General features: G+C 52.9%; 7 protein-coding genes across 7 annotated transcripts; 3 read left to right on the top strand and 4 right to left on the bottom strand.

Moving 5' to 3' along the window:
* Window positions 1-886: 886 nt before the first annotated feature.
* On the bottom strand, window positions 887-9,295 carry FPOAC1_003882 (uncharacterized protein; the record flags this gene model as incomplete). Its single annotated transcript, XM_044848437.1, has 5 exons — window positions 887-3,586; window positions 3,631-3,760; window positions 3,823-3,875; window positions 4,906-8,519; window positions 9,286-9,295. The coding sequence occupies 5 exons, from the start codon at window positions 9,293-9,295 to the stop codon at window positions 887-889; spliced, it is 6,507 nt and encodes a 2,168-aa protein (XP_044714353.1).
* A 69-nt stretch (window positions 9,296-9,364) lies between these two features.
* Window positions 9,365-12,421, top strand: FPOAC1_003883 (uncharacterized protein; the record flags this gene model as incomplete). Its single annotated transcript, XM_044848438.1, has 1 exon — window positions 9,365-12,421. The coding sequence occupies one exon, from the start codon at window positions 9,365-9,367 to the stop codon at window positions 12,419-12,421; it is 3,057 nt and encodes a 1,018-aa protein (XP_044714354.1).
* A 454-nt stretch (window positions 12,422-12,875) lies between these two features.
* FPOAC1_003884 (uncharacterized protein) lies at window positions 12,876-13,457 on the bottom strand (the record flags this gene model as incomplete). The annotated part of the gene is made up of 1 exon (XM_044848439.1): window positions 12,876-13,457. One exon carries the CDS (start codon window positions 13,455-13,457, stop codon window positions 12,876-12,878), a length of 582 nt encoding a protein of 193 aa, XP_044714355.1.
* Window positions 13,458-13,489: 32 nt separating this feature from the next.
* On the bottom strand, window positions 13,490-14,182 carry FPOAC1_003885 (uncharacterized protein; the record flags this gene model as incomplete). Its single annotated transcript, XM_044848440.1, has 1 exon — window positions 13,490-14,182. One exon carries the CDS (start codon window positions 14,180-14,182, stop codon window positions 13,490-13,492), a length of 693 nt encoding a protein of 230 aa, XP_044714356.1.
* A 798-nt stretch (window positions 14,183-14,980) lies between these two features.
* On the top strand, window positions 14,981-15,742 carry FPOAC1_003886 (uncharacterized protein; the record flags this gene model as incomplete). The annotated part of the gene is made up of 2 exons (XM_044848441.1): window positions 14,981-15,663; window positions 15,721-15,742. The coding sequence occupies 2 exons, from the start codon at window positions 14,981-14,983 to the stop codon at window positions 15,740-15,742; spliced, it is 705 nt and encodes a 234-aa protein (XP_044714357.1).
* A 493-nt stretch (window positions 15,743-16,235) lies between these two features.
* On the top strand, window positions 16,236-16,477 carry FPOAC1_003887 (uncharacterized protein; the record flags this gene model as incomplete). Its single annotated transcript, XM_044848442.1, has 2 exons — window positions 16,236-16,329; window positions 16,377-16,477. 2 exons carry the CDS (start codon window positions 16,236-16,238, stop codon window positions 16,475-16,477), a joined length of 195 nt encoding a protein of 64 aa, XP_044714358.1.
* A 333-nt stretch (window positions 16,478-16,810) lies between these two features.
* Window positions 16,811-18,325, bottom strand: FPOAC1_003888 (uncharacterized protein; the record flags this gene model as incomplete). Its single annotated transcript, XM_044848443.1, has 1 exon — window positions 16,811-18,325. One exon carries the CDS (start codon window positions 18,323-18,325, stop codon window positions 16,811-16,813), a length of 1,515 nt encoding a protein of 504 aa, XP_044714359.1.
* Window positions 18,326-18,563: the final 238 nt, after the last annotated feature.

Raw genomic sequence — 18,563 nt, forward strand, 5'->3', positions numbered from 1 at the left:
AATGCGCATTTATTAATATAACTTATGTCTCCATTGGTAGCCAATTGACAGTAAAATTGGCAACCTAACTGGAGGTTTTTCTATATTACTGTCTAAGTCAGTCCCTTTTATCTTATTATGCTTATTATTTCCCTTGAAATAAAGCAAGTGCATTAGTAAATATAGTATACTTTGTACTGCTGTAGAGATTCTTATAAATAAGAAGTAAATAAATTACTAATATATTTAATTTTATTTAAAATCTTTTCTAGCCTATTCTAAGTTAAATCTAAATACTGCTTATATATACTACTATACCCTCTTTATATATTTAAGTAGATAGAGGTATTATCTTATTAAGGGGCTATATCTATATATATATAAAGGGGGGGGGGGTATTTATACTAGGAAAGGATAATAAATATTAAAATAAATAGTTAATTCTAGCTAGATTAAGTATTTTAAATTTAATAGAGTAATACTTTATATAAATAATAAAGACCTTAACTTATAATAATAAATAGACTAATTAAAAAAAAAAAAACTAGAAAAAAAAAACTAAGAAATATAGATTTACTCTATTTATAAATTTTAAAAATACAGTATAACTAGTTAATACCTATAAATATAAATATACCTTTCCTAGTTATAATTACTACCCTTAAAGTATAATTATACTATATACCTTTCTAATAATTTAATATATTATAAACTATACAGATTCATTTACTTATACATTCATCTATATTCTAGGAACAAAGTTAAGATAATTAGAGTATTTGCATTTTCTAGTACCCTATATATAATATCTCCACTTGCAGCTTCATATCAGTCTTCGTGTTATAATCCAGAAGGAGAATAGAGGGAAAGGGTAGCAGTACTATGGCTACAATTAGACATATTATGTCTACTTCGATGTATCTAATTCAGGACCTGGGGGGCCTCCTGGGGCAGAGGTAGTGCTCGCAACCGGCTCGACAGCAACTATCCCACCAGGTGGAGGCGAGGACTGCAAGTCACGCCCGTCGGAATCCTTGCGCGGGAGTGTCTTAAGAAGACGGCAAATTTCAGCCTCCGGCAGGCTTGAGATTGGCTTCTCGCCACGATAATCATTGAACGCGAAGCGGACATCCCTCTTCTGGACAATTGCCTGGGCTAGAGAGTTGGCCGCAGCGAGCAGTGCCTTCATGTACGGGGTGTCGAGGGCAGACTGGAATTCCTGTAGCCTCGACAGTGAGTGTTCACCGTGCAGCCCGTAGTAGTAGTATCTGGCAGCAACGTTGAGAACGTGGGAATCCCTGCGGCGGCGGGGTATGAGAGCAATGATACCCATGCCTATGCCTGTCGCTACCGAATCCCATTTGGATCCTTGGAGCAGGACCGAGTCGATGTGTCCCGACAGCACTGCCTTGTCCTCCTGCGTGGAACCCGCTGGGAGTAGTCGCCGGATAAGTCCTTCCCTCACGGCGGGGTCAAGTTTGATCTGGCCTCCGCCCTGCGCCTTGTACGGACCCCAACGTGACGTCAATCGAGCTCCCTCCCAGAGGCGACGAGCGGCGTAACAAAAGAAACGCTGTTTATAATCGGATCTCTGTTTACCTATGCGATAACGGTCACTCTTTACCATCTCGAGAATGGCGTCTCGCATTGCGCAGGTTACAGGGTCTTCAGCACTCGAACCGTTGGCAGACGAGAGGCCCTTCTCGAGTTCACTTCTGCCCCCACCGTTCGACATGTCGTTCTGGTGGTCCTTGACCGCAGCGAAAAAGTCATCAAGATGTTGCTTGGTGTAGAGAACGGCAGCGAGTCCGCATCTGTCGTGTGCTGGCTGGGCCACGAGCTGGCTCCGACTGATTGTATTCGCTTCGTAGAACGCGTCGAACTGTGCTAGATTATCGTGGCGCATGGACGACGCTGTACAGGACGTCGTACTGTCGGGAGACGTAGCCGGTGTGGTATCGCTCTCTTCACCACCGCTGCCACTGTTGGCGTCTGTACCCGACGTTGAAGGACTTCGTAACTCTCGCGCACTGGTCTGTCGGTCGCGTGGCGAATCTGAAGGCACAGGCGACGGTTTCGTTTGCGCTGCCGTATGCGATGCGGCAGTGCTTCTGCGCCTCACATGCCGTTCTACCTCAATTCGCGCAGATTCTCGGGTCCGGGGCCGCATATTACGTCGAGTGAGAGCTCGGAGAGAGGAAGACGCAGCCACGGCGGCCCGCTCCTGGCGCTCCGTGGCTTCACTCGCGGCCGTCGCCGACACCCTGGTTGCTTGGTGCGAGGCTGGTGGCAGAGGCTTTCTGCGCTTAGCCAGGCTCTCCCCTTCCGGCAACGTGGATCGTTTCCTACCGCTATCGCCTCGTCCATCAGGTACCGCGTCACCCCTGCCGCTGTTCTCGTCGCCCTTCATTCTAAGATGCCTCTCGTTATTGTCGACGCTAGTGCTGCTGTCCTGGTTGCAAGCCTCGCGTCCATCGGTATGCTTAGGGTTAATCAGGCTGTTGATGCTGCATTTGCTTATCGGTTTCGCCAGCTGTTGAATGAGCGCCTGGACGGTGGCCGTATGACTGCCCAGCTTGGTTGAGTGGTTGACGTTGTAGTCGCGGATGAGGGGGTAATTCCCACATTGCTCGCACACCTTAGCATTCTCCAGCGCTGCCACGATGTCAGGATCGTCCCGGTATATGAAATTGTTGGATGTGGCGATGGACGATGTCAAGCCCAACACCATATGATACTCCAACGGGGTTGTGGTGACAAACTCGCCGGGGCCTTGCACCACGATTCGGTACTCGACAGCAGCTTCCTCCAGCTGGGCTGGGGAGCAGAGTACGCCCAGGTGCCTCACGAATTGGTCGCACAGTTGGCTTCTCATGCTCGCTGGCAGCCCCAGCTTACGCATGACATACTGCTCAAAAGCGTCCCGCGAGCTGTCGGGTATAATCACCCAGGCCTTGTAGCCAACATGGCACAGGTTGAAAGACCGCAGACCATTATCCTCGATATGGAAGCCCGTGACTCCGTCCTCGCCCACGATGTGGAAATACACCTGCGTGTAATCGGGGAACTCCGGCTGAATCGAAAGCTGTGCAAGCCGTTCTCCGGGGTGCTGAAAAGTCGGGGTCGGCAGTCTCACGTAAGCTCCGCTGCTGAAAGATACGGCTGAGGTGTTTATATTCTTGAGCGCTCGCGCGATAAGAGACTCGATGGCTTCGCGAGCCTCGTGGATCGTCGGTCGGTCGTGATCGTATGACAAGCGCGGCCACTCAAATTTGGAGCCGTTGTCGATGTCGACAGACTGGACGCATGCTATTTGTGCATCCGCTCCCTGCCTGCCAGGCAATACGCCGGTCTGGGTTTCGTACGTGAGTTGCGGGTCATCGTCGATGGTAAATAGTCGAACCCAATTTTCGATGGTGTCTAGGTCGAATTTAATAGGGGGCGCGTGGCCATGACCTTGGAATGCGCGTGATTTTGACAGGGACTGTAGCGCGTCAGGCAGGCTTTTACCTAACTGGCCGGTCTTGATGCGGAATTTCCAGTATGACGTTTCGATCTGTGGGGAAATGACAAACGGCAATGTGTCAGCTAGCGGCTGCGTCCTGGGCTATGGTACTCCTGGTTAGGTATAGTGAGGACGGTGAAACTGACCTGTGATTCGCCCAGCGTGGCGACTGATCCATGGAACCTGTCGATGGCTGCTCTTTCCGAAGCGCGTAGGTGGGCTTGAATATCCTCTGTATCCGGAAACGCCGAGACCTCGTTCCTGGAGTGAAAGTTGCTGTTAGAATACAGAGTACGGTTCATAAGCACGGGGGAGGGGGGATGAGCCTGCTGGCGTACAGTATGTTACGGATATCACCTATAATATTTAGCTCAGGGCCTGGCTCTTCAACCTGCATGGTAATAATGCCACGGTGGCGAGAATAATAATATCAACAGTAGAGGAGGGCAAAGTAGTTTCGCGGATGTTAAAATGAAAGCAATCTGGAAGGGATTGCAGTATGGCTATAGATTTATGTTAATATATTCCCTGGTGATGAGTTATTGTTTCTAGGAAGATTTAAATACTGTACTGCGGGGCAGTAATATACCTACCTGGGTACGGTATAAATGCATAAATAGTCCTATAGTGAATAAGTAGCCTTTTTAATTATTATATATCTTAATTATTAATATTAATTATTATATATATATATATATATATATTATATATATTATATACATTATAGAATTAAATATTATAAATAGTAGTTAGTATTAAAAAATAAGGCTTTAAATTATTAATATACAATATAATAATATTAAAATAAAATATTTTAAAGGGATTTTAAACTTAATAATTCATTATAAATATATAATATTAAATAATATAACTAATGAATATAAATATATAAGCCTTTATTCCTTTATTTTAAATAAATTAAGAGTTGTTTAATTGCCTTTCAAAGAAACCTAAACTTAATTCAATATAAGACTACCCTAAACCTATACTCAACCTGAGTTACTGCAGCGGTCTCGTAACTCAATAAAAGAGAGGGCTAAGAATACCCAGAAGTTCGGCTTACGAATTCCAATAGTTGTCTTCCTAGCCAACCACGCGAATACCTCAGTCCAAGTATCAAAGGAGTCTCCAGCTGCTATAGACGACCGACTAAGTCGTCTGACTCGTGTCTGGATGTAGGTAAAGTCATCATCACCGAGCCTATGGCATATAGCCAATAGCAGGTCAGCTGCAAATGGTTCGACGCCGGTGCAGTTAAGACGTGAGCCCTTCGCTGTATGCCATGGTCGGAGACATCTTATGCACGTGATATGTCGTTCCTCCTTGAGTGGCCAGAGAGCCACACATTGTTTTATTATACCGGCCTGCACTCGTTTTCGCTCCTCCTCGAAACTCGGCGCTGAGGTGGATCGCCGACAAACCTTAGTAACCGCAGCAGTGCAGCCACCTACGGGGCCATGGGCAACACAAACCAAACAAATATTCGACCCATGAACCACCAGAAGATTGATCACGAAGAGAAGACCATCCGTCGTATTGCAGTTCCTGGAGCCGATGGCATCGATGATATCGAAGTTCTGGCTGCCGCAGTGGTGATTGGCGCCACCGCTGCGATCCCAACAACTCGAATCTAAGAATATGCAGGTTCGTTCCGCCTCGCTAGGCGATCCTGCCGTCAGGTCTTTATGTTTCTTCTGTTCACCTGTTGACCTTGATGGCTTAGAACGGGGCTGCGGCTGACTCCCATCGGGTGTTTCTGGACGTGGCCTTTTGGTCCCCCGACCCTCTCTGAAGCAAGGCATACTGGGGAGGTCGACACAATCAACGGGACTCGGTTCGTTGGGCAGGTCCAGGTCTTGGGGCTTCTCTGCGTCGCCAGCCAGAGCGACTGGAGGTTCCGTGCTGGGTCTAGTTGATGAAGCCATGGTTGAGTCTCGCCGTGGAGGCACATCCTCGAGCCTCTGTTGTATTAGATCGTCGTCCGCCGAGGCGAACGACGATGCTGGGTCAGGCACCGCCAACAGGTCCTCGATGTATGAGTATGACTCAGCTGCTTCGGCAACAGGTGACAAAGCTTCCCACATCGTCCTGGGGGAGTACAGAGGCCCTTCCGTAGCGATAGTGCGCGGGTCGCCTCTCGAGGGGGACGATGCCCTTGCGACCGTATTGTCTAGCGCTGTCGAGCTGTCCGCCGTCTCGTTCGTGAGCTGCGAGTGTGCATACGCATCGTCGATCTGTCCAGACCCGACGGGTTCTGGGAGGAAGCGCAGTGGTCTATACCCCTCAACAGGTCGGCCAGGACAAGTAGGCCAAGCATCCTCTGTGCGAAGTACGTCTCCGCCACCACCCATGCGGTACTCCCCGTCGCCCTCAGGCGCTTCATCAAGGCTGCAGGGGAGATGCCCCTCCGCCCCAACACGACACACGCCGAGCAGGACGTGCCATCGGTGGCAGTCGTCCAGGAGGGACACAATTCGAGTACCGAGGAGGGAGCGCCCACCGTGTCTCCACCGACAGTACTTTACGCCGGAGAGTCCGCAGCTGCCAATCTCAAGCCATGTTTGCGGTGGCGAGGCTCCAGCACCGTGTCGGCCAAGGAAGCGACTCGCCATGGCGTTCGCCACAAGCTTCCAGCACCGTACTCCCGTTCGTGGGTATATGTGACGGGACAGTACATGGGCCACGAGTCTCCGGATATCGTTCCCTTTCCAAACGCCGTGGTAGTCGGCAAGAGTTTGCTGCCCATGCATTAGTAGCGACGAACTCGATAGTGCCTTGACGTTTATCAGTTTACCGAGGGCAACATCGATCGCCAGATCTCCATCCCCGTGGGCTGGTGAAGCCACGGCCGAAGTCGAAGAGGCCATGGGGAAATCCTCAACCTCGATGTAAGGATCGGGATACTTCCACGAGCACATGCCTGTCGCAACCGGTCGAGCGCTCGGTACGCAAGGGCAACACAACACGCGCCCATCGTGGTTTTTGCCTTCACATGGATTGCCCGCCCCTCCATGCGACCCCCTGCCGCTAGGTGACAGGAGCTCGTCTCTGTTGTCGCTGCCGAGACCCGACAGTCGTGAATGCGTAAAGAGGAAGGGGCTGCTGCGAGCAGTGTCGCCAAGAGACGCTGCCAATTCTTCCTCGAATGGGACGACAAGCCAAATGTACCATACCAAGCAACAAGCTACCCTCGGGGGTAAGACTCTGGCCCTCGGTGAGGTCTCGTACTCGTAGCCTTCGTCGAGGAGCAGGTAGACGAGACCGTCGCGAACTTCGATATTACGCGCGACATGGGGACCGTCTCGCCAGCGGCAGGACGCCAGCTCTTCCGGGTCCGGCGGCGGCCCTCCAAGGAAGTAAAAGCAGGCCACGAGTTGGCAGAGGAAAGCGTCAATCAAGGCTGCGTAGCTGCGAATAGACAGCAGACAGTACGCCACACCGGCTCCTCCATACCACCGCTCCCGCAACGTGTGGTCGTTGGATATCCTACGCGATAACCAGTCACGTTGCGCACGAAGTCCACACCCTTGCCTTCTCCATTCGGAGTGGTCTATGAATGTACTGTCTTGGGGAGATTCGTCGTTGCTGTCGTCCACTATGTCATCCCAGGGGATCGGTGGAAGGTCGCAGGAGGTGCAAGTACATCTATCCGATCCAGGTCGAAGACATTGTGGGCCTGACAGTTGCAGGAGGTCGGCCATCGCCTGTTCCACCCGATCCACGAGCGCTTGCGCCATACTCCGTATACAACGCCCAGAAAAGGGCCTGCCGTCGACAAATACAGTTTCGCCTTCCCAATGCAGCTCGGAGGAGGGCTCGCAGTAGTCCACAGCAGCCCGTCCGTCATCGTTGGTGACATCCTCCAGCCACCGCATCGTCGTACCAGCACCGACGCCCTGCTGCATTGCGTTTGGTGAACAGCAATAGTCGACGTCGGCGAGGCTGTGCTTGTGAGTGTCGTCTACCATATCGCGGTACGTCAGGATCGCAAGGCGGCCGATGGAGAGGAAACCTGCAATCAGGGGCACCAGAGAAAGTCCAGGCTTCCAAACTTCGTCGTTACTGCCCAATGCCAAGGTGGCGAGGGTAGAGTGAACGACCGACAGTGGCTCGCCTTCAGGCAACTCCTGGCTCATGGAAGCCACGGTCAACTCGACAATCGCCCTCGTCACTGGATCATCGAGACTGTGCGCGTGTAGGAGGCACCCTTCCTCCGTAGCCCCGATAGTAGATGCCTGCTGTAGCAGCCTCGTGAACGCTTCAGTCTGCAACGCCGTTGGTTGCCAGCGCCCACGTTTCCCCTCCCCTAGCCTCACCTTGCGCCCAAAATGAAGCACGAGATGCCCCAGCAGCTGAGCGTGCATGTGCTGGGTTTTCGATGTTGGCGACCGCCAGCTGGCCGGGAAGCACTCGGCATCGGCGTGCTCTGCAGCGAGGCTGCACGCGGATGCCAAGTCTTCGTCTAGCGAAACACGGGCAAACAGCCACGGCATAACACCCACCGACAGGTTTACAGCCTTGGAGAGCTGCGTCTCGCTTATTCCTGGAGGATCACTGAGGGCACGAACGGCGTCCGGAGACATGTCCGAGTGGTACCGCGACCACGAGTCCCGTCGCAACCACTCGTTAGCTGTACGTTCCTCTGTATCGGGCGACACGCACGCTGGCGTCGTAGATGCATTGCTGCGACCTGCACCAGTGGATAGAATAACGCGGAACGGCCTCGAGCCCGCGCCGCTTCGGAACATCTTCTGATAAGGCACGTCCGTGTCATAGTGTCCCAGATATGTCGACTCTCCTTCTATTGTGGACTGCAAGCGATCTTCGTGACTTGTCTTCAGGTGCCTGGCCATGGAGGTTGCCGCAAATGTTCCAGCCAACACGATGTTGCAGTAACGACAACCTAGCCCGTCACGACCAGGGCTGCCAAGCTCTGGGATCTCAGGTACGGCGTGAGGCATGTTGCTTGCGTCACGAGCACCCTCTGCCGTCCGCACCAGATTTCGCTTTTCTCCAAAAGCTGACAGAGCCCATCCTATGCGTACAGCGTCATGTTTGGAGTACAGAGGAGAGGGAACTATGATTTGACCTTGTCGAAGTATTCTTTATTGTTATTGGAACGCGTTGAAGTTATTGCGTTTCTGTTGCGGTTAGAGGGGAAGGCGGGCTCGGGTCCCTGGATGTGTTAGAACTTTTGCCTATAATCGAGCTAAACATAGCTCTATTATTGTTTATATAGGGAATTAAGTATATATAATAAGAATCTAATCTTCTATTTAAGTTATTACTAGATAGAACTAGATACATTTATATTAAAGTAATTAAATTTAACTTACAGTCTTGGACTTCAGTAATAAGATAAATGCCCAAGTATGGTTATACCTTATTTAGGTACATTTTAACTGGTATCCTACCAATAGCCCTATCCTTTTACAGTAGACAATAGAACGCCACACGCCTATCACGGCTGTGGTCTGATGACAATAGGAAGCGTGCGCTGTATTAAATGCATTGTCTACTGAGCTACGACGCACGCAACGGCAACGCCATCTTTCATTTTACTACCCATACCCCCCCCCCCCCCCCCTCCTCCCCCCCCACGAGCTTGTCATTCAATGAAAGCCAAGTCAGCCACGCATTAGATGCGGCAATCTGCTGTTCCTCTGCCTGTTTGACTTTTGTCGTATAAGTAAACAGCGTCAACTACTCTGCATTTACTTCACAGTCGCCATTGCTTCACTCCAGCCTATCCTGCGTCACAGTTGCACACCATTAAGACACCCCAAATCTTCGATATTTACCTGCATTCATATTAGCGAACGTATAGATATACCTTCGCTCCCTCCTCCTCCTCTCTCAGTTTATCCGAACTACTGTGCAATGTCAGATCAACACAGCACGTATGAGACCGTACTCGACGACATCGCGTTCATCGTCGATGCACCGGGCCTCGGGGACACAGGCGACCCTCCTCCGAGCGCGATCTTCACGCTACGAAGTGTAGCCGAGCCCAGCATGCACAGCAGGCACCAGAACCCAGCGTCGTACAGCTGGGACCTCCTGCAGCAGCACCTCACGGCCGGGGCAGACAACGCTGACGACATGACGTTCGTCGTCAACGGTGGGCAGAGCTTCGCCAAGGCCGATGTCCGGATCTGCGACCAGATAGCGCTGGAGCAGTGGCTGTACAGCCTGCTCAAGGCCATCGACAAGGACATGTACGCCCCAGCCCGAGATGGGCCAGTAAAGGCGCGTTGCGACTTTGCCACCGCCATCGATGCATCTGAAATGCGACCCGCGACGCCGCCAGCCAATCCCGAACCTGCAGCCGAGGTTGTGGCCGTGGAGGACGAAGCAGTACAGTCTGACCCGGTCCCCCAAACGGAACCTGCCGCACCCGAACTGATTCTGATTGATTCAGATGGAGAAGAGTCAGAAGCGGTCGTCGGGGAGCGCATGGCTGACGGTGAAAGAGGCTTGATGGAGCTCCTGTACAGGCAGGTCACAGCAAGCAGCGCTGACGTGGAGGAAGCGAAGCGCTTCTTCCAGATCGGGGCACGGGGCAGGTTAGACCGCAAGACCATCCCTGGCCTTCGCACCGACCGTCCACTGCACGCTCACCAACTCCTGGGAGCATACGTCATGTTTCGGAAGTGGACAGAGGATGAAAACCTCCGGGGCCAGTACCTCGCCGACAGCCCGGGCATGGGGAAGACCGTGAGCATGATCACGATGATCGCCATTGTGCGACTGATGCGTCTCTCGCAGGAGCATCTGGAACGCCACCCGGAACAGCACCGGCCAGCGCCGGGTGGCAGGTGTCCGATGAGTCCGAAGTTTGAAATGCAATGTGTCTGCGAGAAGGACGGTCTCATGTCGAAGATAAAAGACGTCCTCCCACCCTCCGGATTGACGGAGATTCTCGTCAACTCAACCCTGATCAAGCAGTGGGCCGACGTATTTGGCGAGTACGTACACACTACCATCAAGCAGCCCGGCCACCCCTTCGACGGTAAGCCGTTCCTGCATGCATTCCTCGTCCAGTCCCAGGACAGGGAGCCTCAGCCGGTTAAAGGGTACGACGGGTTATACGGCGCCGAAATCGAGGAGAAAAACCTGTGCCCCGACCTGGAAGTGGGATATGCCAAGCTGGAAGACGGCACGCAACTGGATTGTCTGCAGTGCCCGTGGTCATTTCAGATGCTGAAAAACCAGTCTAAACGAGAAATTAATCTGGTTAAGGGATCACAACGCGTCATCGCAGACATACTCAGTAGGGAAAACCAGCACACCGCTGTACAGACACCCGAGGGCAGTTGGTTCTACTTCGAAGAACCAGACGTCAACAAGGCCGCAGGCAACGGATCCTGTGTCCTCATCGTGTCGACCGGCCGCCTAACAGCATCAAGTAAGAGCCTCGGTTTTCTACACGAACATCCAGCGAAAGCGTTATTACCTGAAGGGGAGGACGGCGTAAGCGAAGAACGCGTAGACCTTGGTTTCGTCGCCCCCGACCTATTCGGGATCGCACTCGTCGTGATGGACGAAGCACATCAGAACGTCAACATTGAAACGACAATCATCGGCGCACACCTGCAGTATTCCATATTCCTCAACACCCGTCCCAGTAGGACGCCGGATGTGGAGGAGACCACACCACTCGTTCTCCTTGCCGGCGGGTCTCCGTTTCCAAGCACGATGAAGCAGGTCACATCCATATTGTCACTTCTGCTGTCACAGAGCGTTGAACTGGACAGAATAGGAACCAGCCTCGGTGCCCTGGAGAAGTGTATAAAGAACAATCAAAGCACGCGGGATGCGGGTGACGTGCTTTCCGACCAAGCGAAGGAGGATACCCGACAGGCACTGGAAACAGCCTTTGACCTCGTAAAACGGGTCATCATGGCTCGGACGTACGGCTGCCGAATCACCGACAACATAAGAGGGACCGATCCAAGGCCGGCTATTCTAAAACACATCGTACTCAACCACGTGACACCCGAGGCATACACTGGGTTTTTGAAGTCGCAGCAGGCAAAGATTCTCAACGAACTCAACACGAACCTCAGCTCTCGTGCCTATCCCATGTCGGCCGTGGAAAAGGTCGGAGGATTCAACATGATGCTCAAGGCAGCCTTTGCACCCCCTATACTGGAGGACAAGTGGCACCACGCCTTCTACAACGGTATGAAACACAAGTTCCCCATCACGGCAGACCTTGTCAAACTGGACATGCCACCGTCGGACTGGGCTTTGGACGTGGCACTGTCCGGATCCAACTCTAGGACGCGGGACGGCAACAACGTAGACAAACCGCGCATGATAAGTCGGCTGGCGCGGTCTGCCGAGCTGGCCAGGGACCCATGGTACATAGACCTGTTGGCCATCTGCAGACAGTCGAGACTCAACAAGATATATAGAGGTTCCTCCGGCAACACAGATGGGCCGATATCGACCGAGACGGACGACCATGGGTCCAGGGACGTGGCCATATTCTGCACCAGTCCCATGGTGACGGTTCTTGTCTGTCTGTTCCTCCGTCACCACCTGGCAGATATCGCGGAGGTCGTGATCATGACAGCAGACGTTCCTAATGAACCTGGAAAACGCACCGACCACATAGCCAAGTGGCAAACGAGGCTGGAAGACTTGAAGAAGCCGCCCGGCCGGCCAGTGCGAAAGATCATGATTTGCGTGTTGTCGGTGGACATAGCTGGCACGGGCATCGACAACCTGAAGTTCGCTTCGGTTGCTGTGCTGTTCGGGGAGCCCAACACGTTGACGAAGAACAAGCAGGCACTTGCCAGAATTCGGCGACCGGGTCAGGAGAGGCAGGTCATCTTCTACTCATTCAATCGGACAGACAACGCAGCCTACATGGCAGTCTTGAAGAGGACAGATCTGCAAAAGACTGCTCTCGTCAAGCTTTTCTCTTGATGGAATGCCCACGAGCTTATTGTTTGTATATCCTTCACGCTGCCGACCGTTGGATCGCACGCGCACCTTTGTGTAATTTACTCTCGATTTAAAGCAGTGAGGCGACCACATCAATTTAGGCGTCAATTAGAACTCGGGGCTGTTGGTCAATCAGTCAGGACGTGAGGAATATAGGTGGCGGTCGGGCCATCGAGGCTGGGACCATCAAAGCAGTATGCATGAACCAGTTGCGATTCTCTTCATCTGAATACACATCTAGCCATATACAATCTCAGAATTTACATCCAATTCGAAACGTTCGTAGCATTTCAGCACAGACCATCCTCCCTTGCCAGAATCTTCCCATCCTCTTCACCACCTCCACAATCGTCCTCCCCGCCGTTGTATAACTTCCGCTCCGTAATACCATGCGTTATTCCACGTCAAAGCTATCTTCATCGTCGTCATCCATAGCTTAGTCCTGACCCTCGCCTGTCTGTAGCTTGTGCACCGGAACATCATGCCAGCGCAGGTACTGCTGCATCCCAAGGTTCGTGCGTTCCTCGTCGGCCGGCACAGCTTCGTCCCCTTCAGCCGTGTAGCCGCTACCATGCTTCAGGGGGGGGTCGTACGACGTCGCCGCCTGCGTCCAGTCGTCAACTTTACACACATCCGTCCCGTCTCTGTACTCCCTGTGATGCAAGCCTAGGTGGTTGCATATGACGGTTCCTAGAAACGCCGCAACGTTGCGGACCCCGACGTTGGGTCCCTTAGTTTTGGCCAAGACGTTATCCCCGCCCTCCTTGTTCCACCCCTTCCCAAGCAGCCAGTCTCGCTGCGGAATGGGGAAGCGGTGTTTATCGACCTCGGAGGTACCCTTCTCGTCGGGCTTGACGTCGATTACCGTGTCGAAATCGACACCTGTCCAGCCGCGAAGGGTAAGAAAGATCATGAAGACGCCAACAATGGCCTGTCCGAAGACATCCTTGTCGTCTACCGGGGAGATTGGCGGCGCATACACGTGGAGATCCTCCGCTATCCCAGCCCAGGCCAGCATCTGTCGCAACGCCGATGCTACAAGGTTCACGATCAGGGTCCTGCGCCCCCGTTGCTGTTCGGAAAGTAGATGTAGACCGACCAGTATCGAGTATCGAGTATGAATGTTGGATGATACTGCGGTGCGCCCTGCGCCTTTGCACCCCGTATCTCCACGACGTTGACGAGCATGCGTGCCTTTTTCAAGTAGGTGCGCAGGGCCTCCGGCGTTTCAAAGCCCATCTGTATATCCCCGACAACCGTCGTATCGTCGTCGCGCATAAGGCGCAGCTCGTCGCGGGCGCTGCCTTCCAAGGTATCCTTCCTGTACGTCTTCAGGTGGGTTATCTCCATGGGATCGAATCCAGGAAGCACCGCCTCATATATGTCGTCGCAGGCGAGCAGGATCATAGATTGGAGCGCCACCGCTGGCGGCGCTCTGCCCTGGGCGATCGACGAGAAGCCCTTCCGCCACAAGAGTTCCATCTCGTCGCCTATCCAGTTGCACCAGTCGAAGCTGCGCTCCAATTCGTTGTGCTCGGGCAACGCGAAATAGGAACCCGACAGCCCCTCGTTTGTTGAAGTCTCGTTGATGCTCAGCCGTGGGATGCTTTCGACCTCGATGTCATCTCGCCGTGGCCTGGCGTTGAATTGATTCGCGCGTGAAAGCATCGTCTTCAGTGCTCTGTCGTCCATGGTGTCTTCGGATATGGTGTGCTTCAGCGCCTGCTTTTTGCCATTGTTCATTTTGAAGATCTTGGTTATGGCGCGATTGGTGTTGGATCTCGCATTTTTCTGTAGGGGGTCGAATCCCGGATAACACACGTCGTCCATGTCGTTTGACTTTGCCATCGAGAATGGTCAAATACTTAACGCAGTTGCCGGGTATGTTCGTCGATTACTAGTACTGATGTATGTTGAGTACTACTGGTGTTGGCCGGAATACTGTGCAGTTTATAGCTGAATGTACTTTGCGTAGCTTGACAGCGTCGGCGATGCAGTAACACGTTTCTGTTCATCAGTAATTCTTTGTTCAGCAAGCACCTTGGTAGTTATAACTGCCGGCGACTTGAACAGGGTGCGTGAGATAACCCCTCCCCCCGCGTTGCAGTCCACAACCCTTAGACTCACACCGCCGCGTTATTCACACCTGACGCTAGAGCACGTACTTCTATTGTCCTCAGCCCGCCTGGCGCCAGTGGGAGCCCTTTCGGCATTCCGTCTATACGAGGTTCGTTCAGACATGATCCGTGCCCCTCACTCCCCACTCGGCCTTACCCCTCCACCGCCATCAGACCAGCAAGCCACCATTCCGGATACGTCACTGAGGTGATCGATCAGTCGCAATACCCACGGATCAGTATGGGACGTTTCATCGGAAGCCGCGCACTCCTCGCAAGGCTATATCATGCCGGGCCGTTATCCTGAAATGAGTTAACCCCAGATCCCATCATCATTGACGCAGGTACCTGTCCCTGTTTCCCTTCCCCATTTCGCACGCAGCATCAGCATACGGCTCTACGACATATTCCTCGCACAGCTGCAATGGCTACCCTTTCTCCCAATCACTGTGCGCGAATTTCCAAGTCGCCCGTGACGGTGGAGGAGATGCATGATCTTGGAATCATCCCACGTGACGGCCCTGTGTCGTTCGCAAGCACGAAGCAGATTCGCGATCGGTTGTCGCTGTACTGGGGAGATGTCACCACCGTCGATGGGATTTCCGCAGTCGTCAATGCTGCCCACTCGAGTCTCGCGCAAGGCTCTGGTATTTGCGCAGCGATCTTCGATAAAGCAGGTTCAACCGCCTTGCGTAACGAGTTGCGGAGGTTCAACGTCCCAGTCGACGCAGGCACTGCGGTAACTACGTCGGGCCACAGGCTCAAGGCCAACCATATCATTCACGCCGTTGGTCCCGATTTCCGTATCCCTTCAATCGAACTGTCCCAGCACTACGTTGCACTTTTTAATTGCTATACCAACATTCTCGAGGAATGCTATGAGCACGAGATAACATCCGTGGCTATACCCCCGATCAGCATTGGCATTTTTAAAGGCGACAAGGACAAGTGTGCTGACACTGCGGTGAGGGCAGTGGTTCGGTTCTTGCTGCGGGAGGAGAACCGAGACCTCGATATCTCCGTCCGTTTTGTTGTCTGGGAACCCAAATCACCCAGAGACATCAGCACTCAGCAGCGTCTTTTACAACCATACTTAAATGCTTTCGGGTACGTCAGGCCAACATTCCCCCTCATTCCGCTGGAACTGACAAAGATTTTACTCAGTACTTATACCCCACGGCTGTAGCAGTCTGGCTAGCAAGGGAAGGGTAAGGCAAGTTGGTGGGCAGAGTCGACATGTGGCAGTTTAACGCAGACTGGATTGATGCTGCTTTTATCTATACTAGTAGCCTGAGGAGCAAGTGGATACGGTAGAATTAATATCTAAGAATGTATCACAGCGCAGTTATTTCGCCAGTCTTCGAACGTCAATATCACTTAAGAGAGGAACAACCTTCCCGATACACTCTATACCGGAACAATAAAGGGCAGCAATAAAAAGGGCAGTAAGGCCATAAGGCTGTGTGATGTAACAAGATGCAGCAAAGACTTGACATTAGAACCAATGCGTAGGAAGAATCCGTAATAGCGCGGTTGGCTTTCTTGATCTCCTTCGGCTGACACAATAACCACAGAAGAAGACAACCAAACAATATGCCCTGCCTTTGATGTACAGTGTATCAAGCTAACCTGATCATCTCCGAGATGTCTAACACGTTGCATCGCCTTTGAGCTTGGTTATGGGCGGATTCGACGGCAGCTACGTCTCGGATGCGGAAGACGGCAGCAGAGACAGAGACAGCCAGGGTGAAGTGGGAGAGGCTGTTGGAACAGGTGCCCCCGCCATGTGTAATGCGACGGAGAACTGGACGCTGATGCAGTGGACTGGACAGACATCCACATATACGCCGACGTCCTGAACGTCCTTGTTGACGTCCACGGTGGTCTCATGCCAGACGGCTCTTGGGGCGTGACCAAATAGAGAGGGTAGTTGACACTTTCGCGACATGTTAGCACGTTTTGACATGCGCAGCCAGTCATTGCCTTTATCGCAGGCCTGGCAAGTAGGAACACAATGCTCGTCAGGGTGGAAGGTTACGTGAACAAGCCAAAGACTGTATAAAGATAAGCAGTTTAGTATAATACCCCATCCCATGCTCGTGGCCAGTCGTCTGGCGGTTGGTTTCAGAAGCCGACCCTGACCCCGGTGCTTCGTCCACTCGCACGTGGCCGTCACAGCCGCAGTTCACAGTAGTAGGTGTCGGTCGTTATTGCTCCTGCATACATTCCCACGTAGCCATACAGACGGAAACGGTCAGGTCACACAGCTTTCTCCCTTGCTCCCCTGAGCCCCTCGTCGCCGTGGGTGAAGCTGCCTTACAGGTCCCGGCTTTGGACTACCGTCCAGCCCCTTGAGATAGAACACATTGACCGTCTTCCCAGTGAGATCAGCAATCTCTTGCGCTCCGCCGTTCTTTCCCATGCTCACACCGCTCGTCTCGATATCACGGTACACATCGAAAAGGCCAGCAATGTCGTCCGCCAGCCTGCAGGCAGCGCACACCGCGACAGCAATCGTGTCTGCAGCATTCGCCAGTATCGGGCAGCATTCATACTCCTGGATACGCTTCAGTCCAGGCAGCATGCTCTCCAGCGCCACTTTCTGGCCATGAATGTGCCGTATGTCAACGTCGATGCGTCCCGGGGGCAGCCGCCGCTCTTTGAGGAGGCAGTATTTCCTTTCGTTACGCAGTAACGCTCCTCGTGCCCGCCGCAGTCTGCTTCCCACCGTCGTCACTTGGCCTTCCATGTCCTGTATCCTCGTGTGGAGGTCGTCCAGCCTGGCGCGAGTCCCCGATTCCAGGTCGGCAAGCGTTGGACGGTCCTCCGTGTGCATGCACTCATGTCTCGTCGCAACCCATCGAGTCAGCGTAACGATCTTCGCCACCGCGACGTGGACGAGAGAGACCCTCAGCTCGCTTGTCGCCGCCTCCGCCCATCCCCTCAACTCCCCGTTCCGAGACGGGCCCCTGGGCACGCTTGCGAAGTCGATTGCGTCGACGTCCAGCTCCCCGACTTGGGTCATGAGCTTCAGGAAGCCAGCTCTGCTATCCGGCTCGGATTCAGTCCACGGACGCTGTTCGTGCCTCCATATCCCGTCATGACACGCGTCCGTCACCGTCAGTACGAACCTGCCTCGTCTGAAGCCAGCGTTCCTCAGCGCCCGCACCACCCGATGTGGCCCAAACACTTCGCTGCTGCATCTGGGGCCGTCGGACTCGCAGGCCCTGCGTACCAGGAGGCTGCCATCAAGATCCTCTACAGTCTCCCACGCCGTTTCGCGGTCCCATGTCAGAAAGCTGATCTGGTTGACGGCTTCCATTGGGTCCGTCTGCTTGGTCGCCCCTGCTTTCCCTTTCGTGAACCTCGGTGTCAGAATTGCGTCGACCCATATGGATCGACAGCTCGCAACAACAGTTTTGCCTATATCCGAGCTGATCCAGGCGAGTACGGCTGGCGTTGTGGGGATATACAGCACGACCTTGTCGGAGGCGAACATGTCGGGTACGGCACCGTTGGCCAGTGTATCCAACCCATTCTGGTGTGTCTCTCTTCGTTGAATGAACTGCGTCAGCGTAATTGGCATGATGCGTTCGGTTTCCGTGATAACCACCGCGGCCCATCTGAACTTGTCCTCTGCATGACTATGAACGCCCGCAAGTGACGCATCAAGACTGCCACACGACGACATCTGGGAAGGAGTAACAAGGGCTGCCTCTCGAGTGTCTTCAAGCATGCAGTTGGTACCACCGGCGTACGAGTTGGACATGTCTCGGGAACCCAATGGGGAGTGGTTGAGAAGGTGTTGTTGACATGTAGTATCACATTAAGTATTTCGAGGGGAATAATAAGCATGAAGCAAAAAAAAAAAAAACAATAGGCGGATAGAGACAGTAATGGAGAGAATCATCCAGCTGGGTCACGATGTCAACCGTCAACTGACTTGCAATGGGGATAAACGCTATGTCATGAGACGCATAATCGACCGATCCGTCGAATGATCCATT

This window comes from Fusarium poae, chromosome 1, assembly GCF_019609905.1.
Source record: "Fusarium poae strain DAOMC 252244 chromosome 1, whole genome shotgun sequence".
Classification (NCBI taxonomy): domain Eukaryota; kingdom Fungi; phylum Ascomycota; class Sordariomycetes; order Hypocreales; family Nectriaceae; genus Fusarium; species Fusarium poae.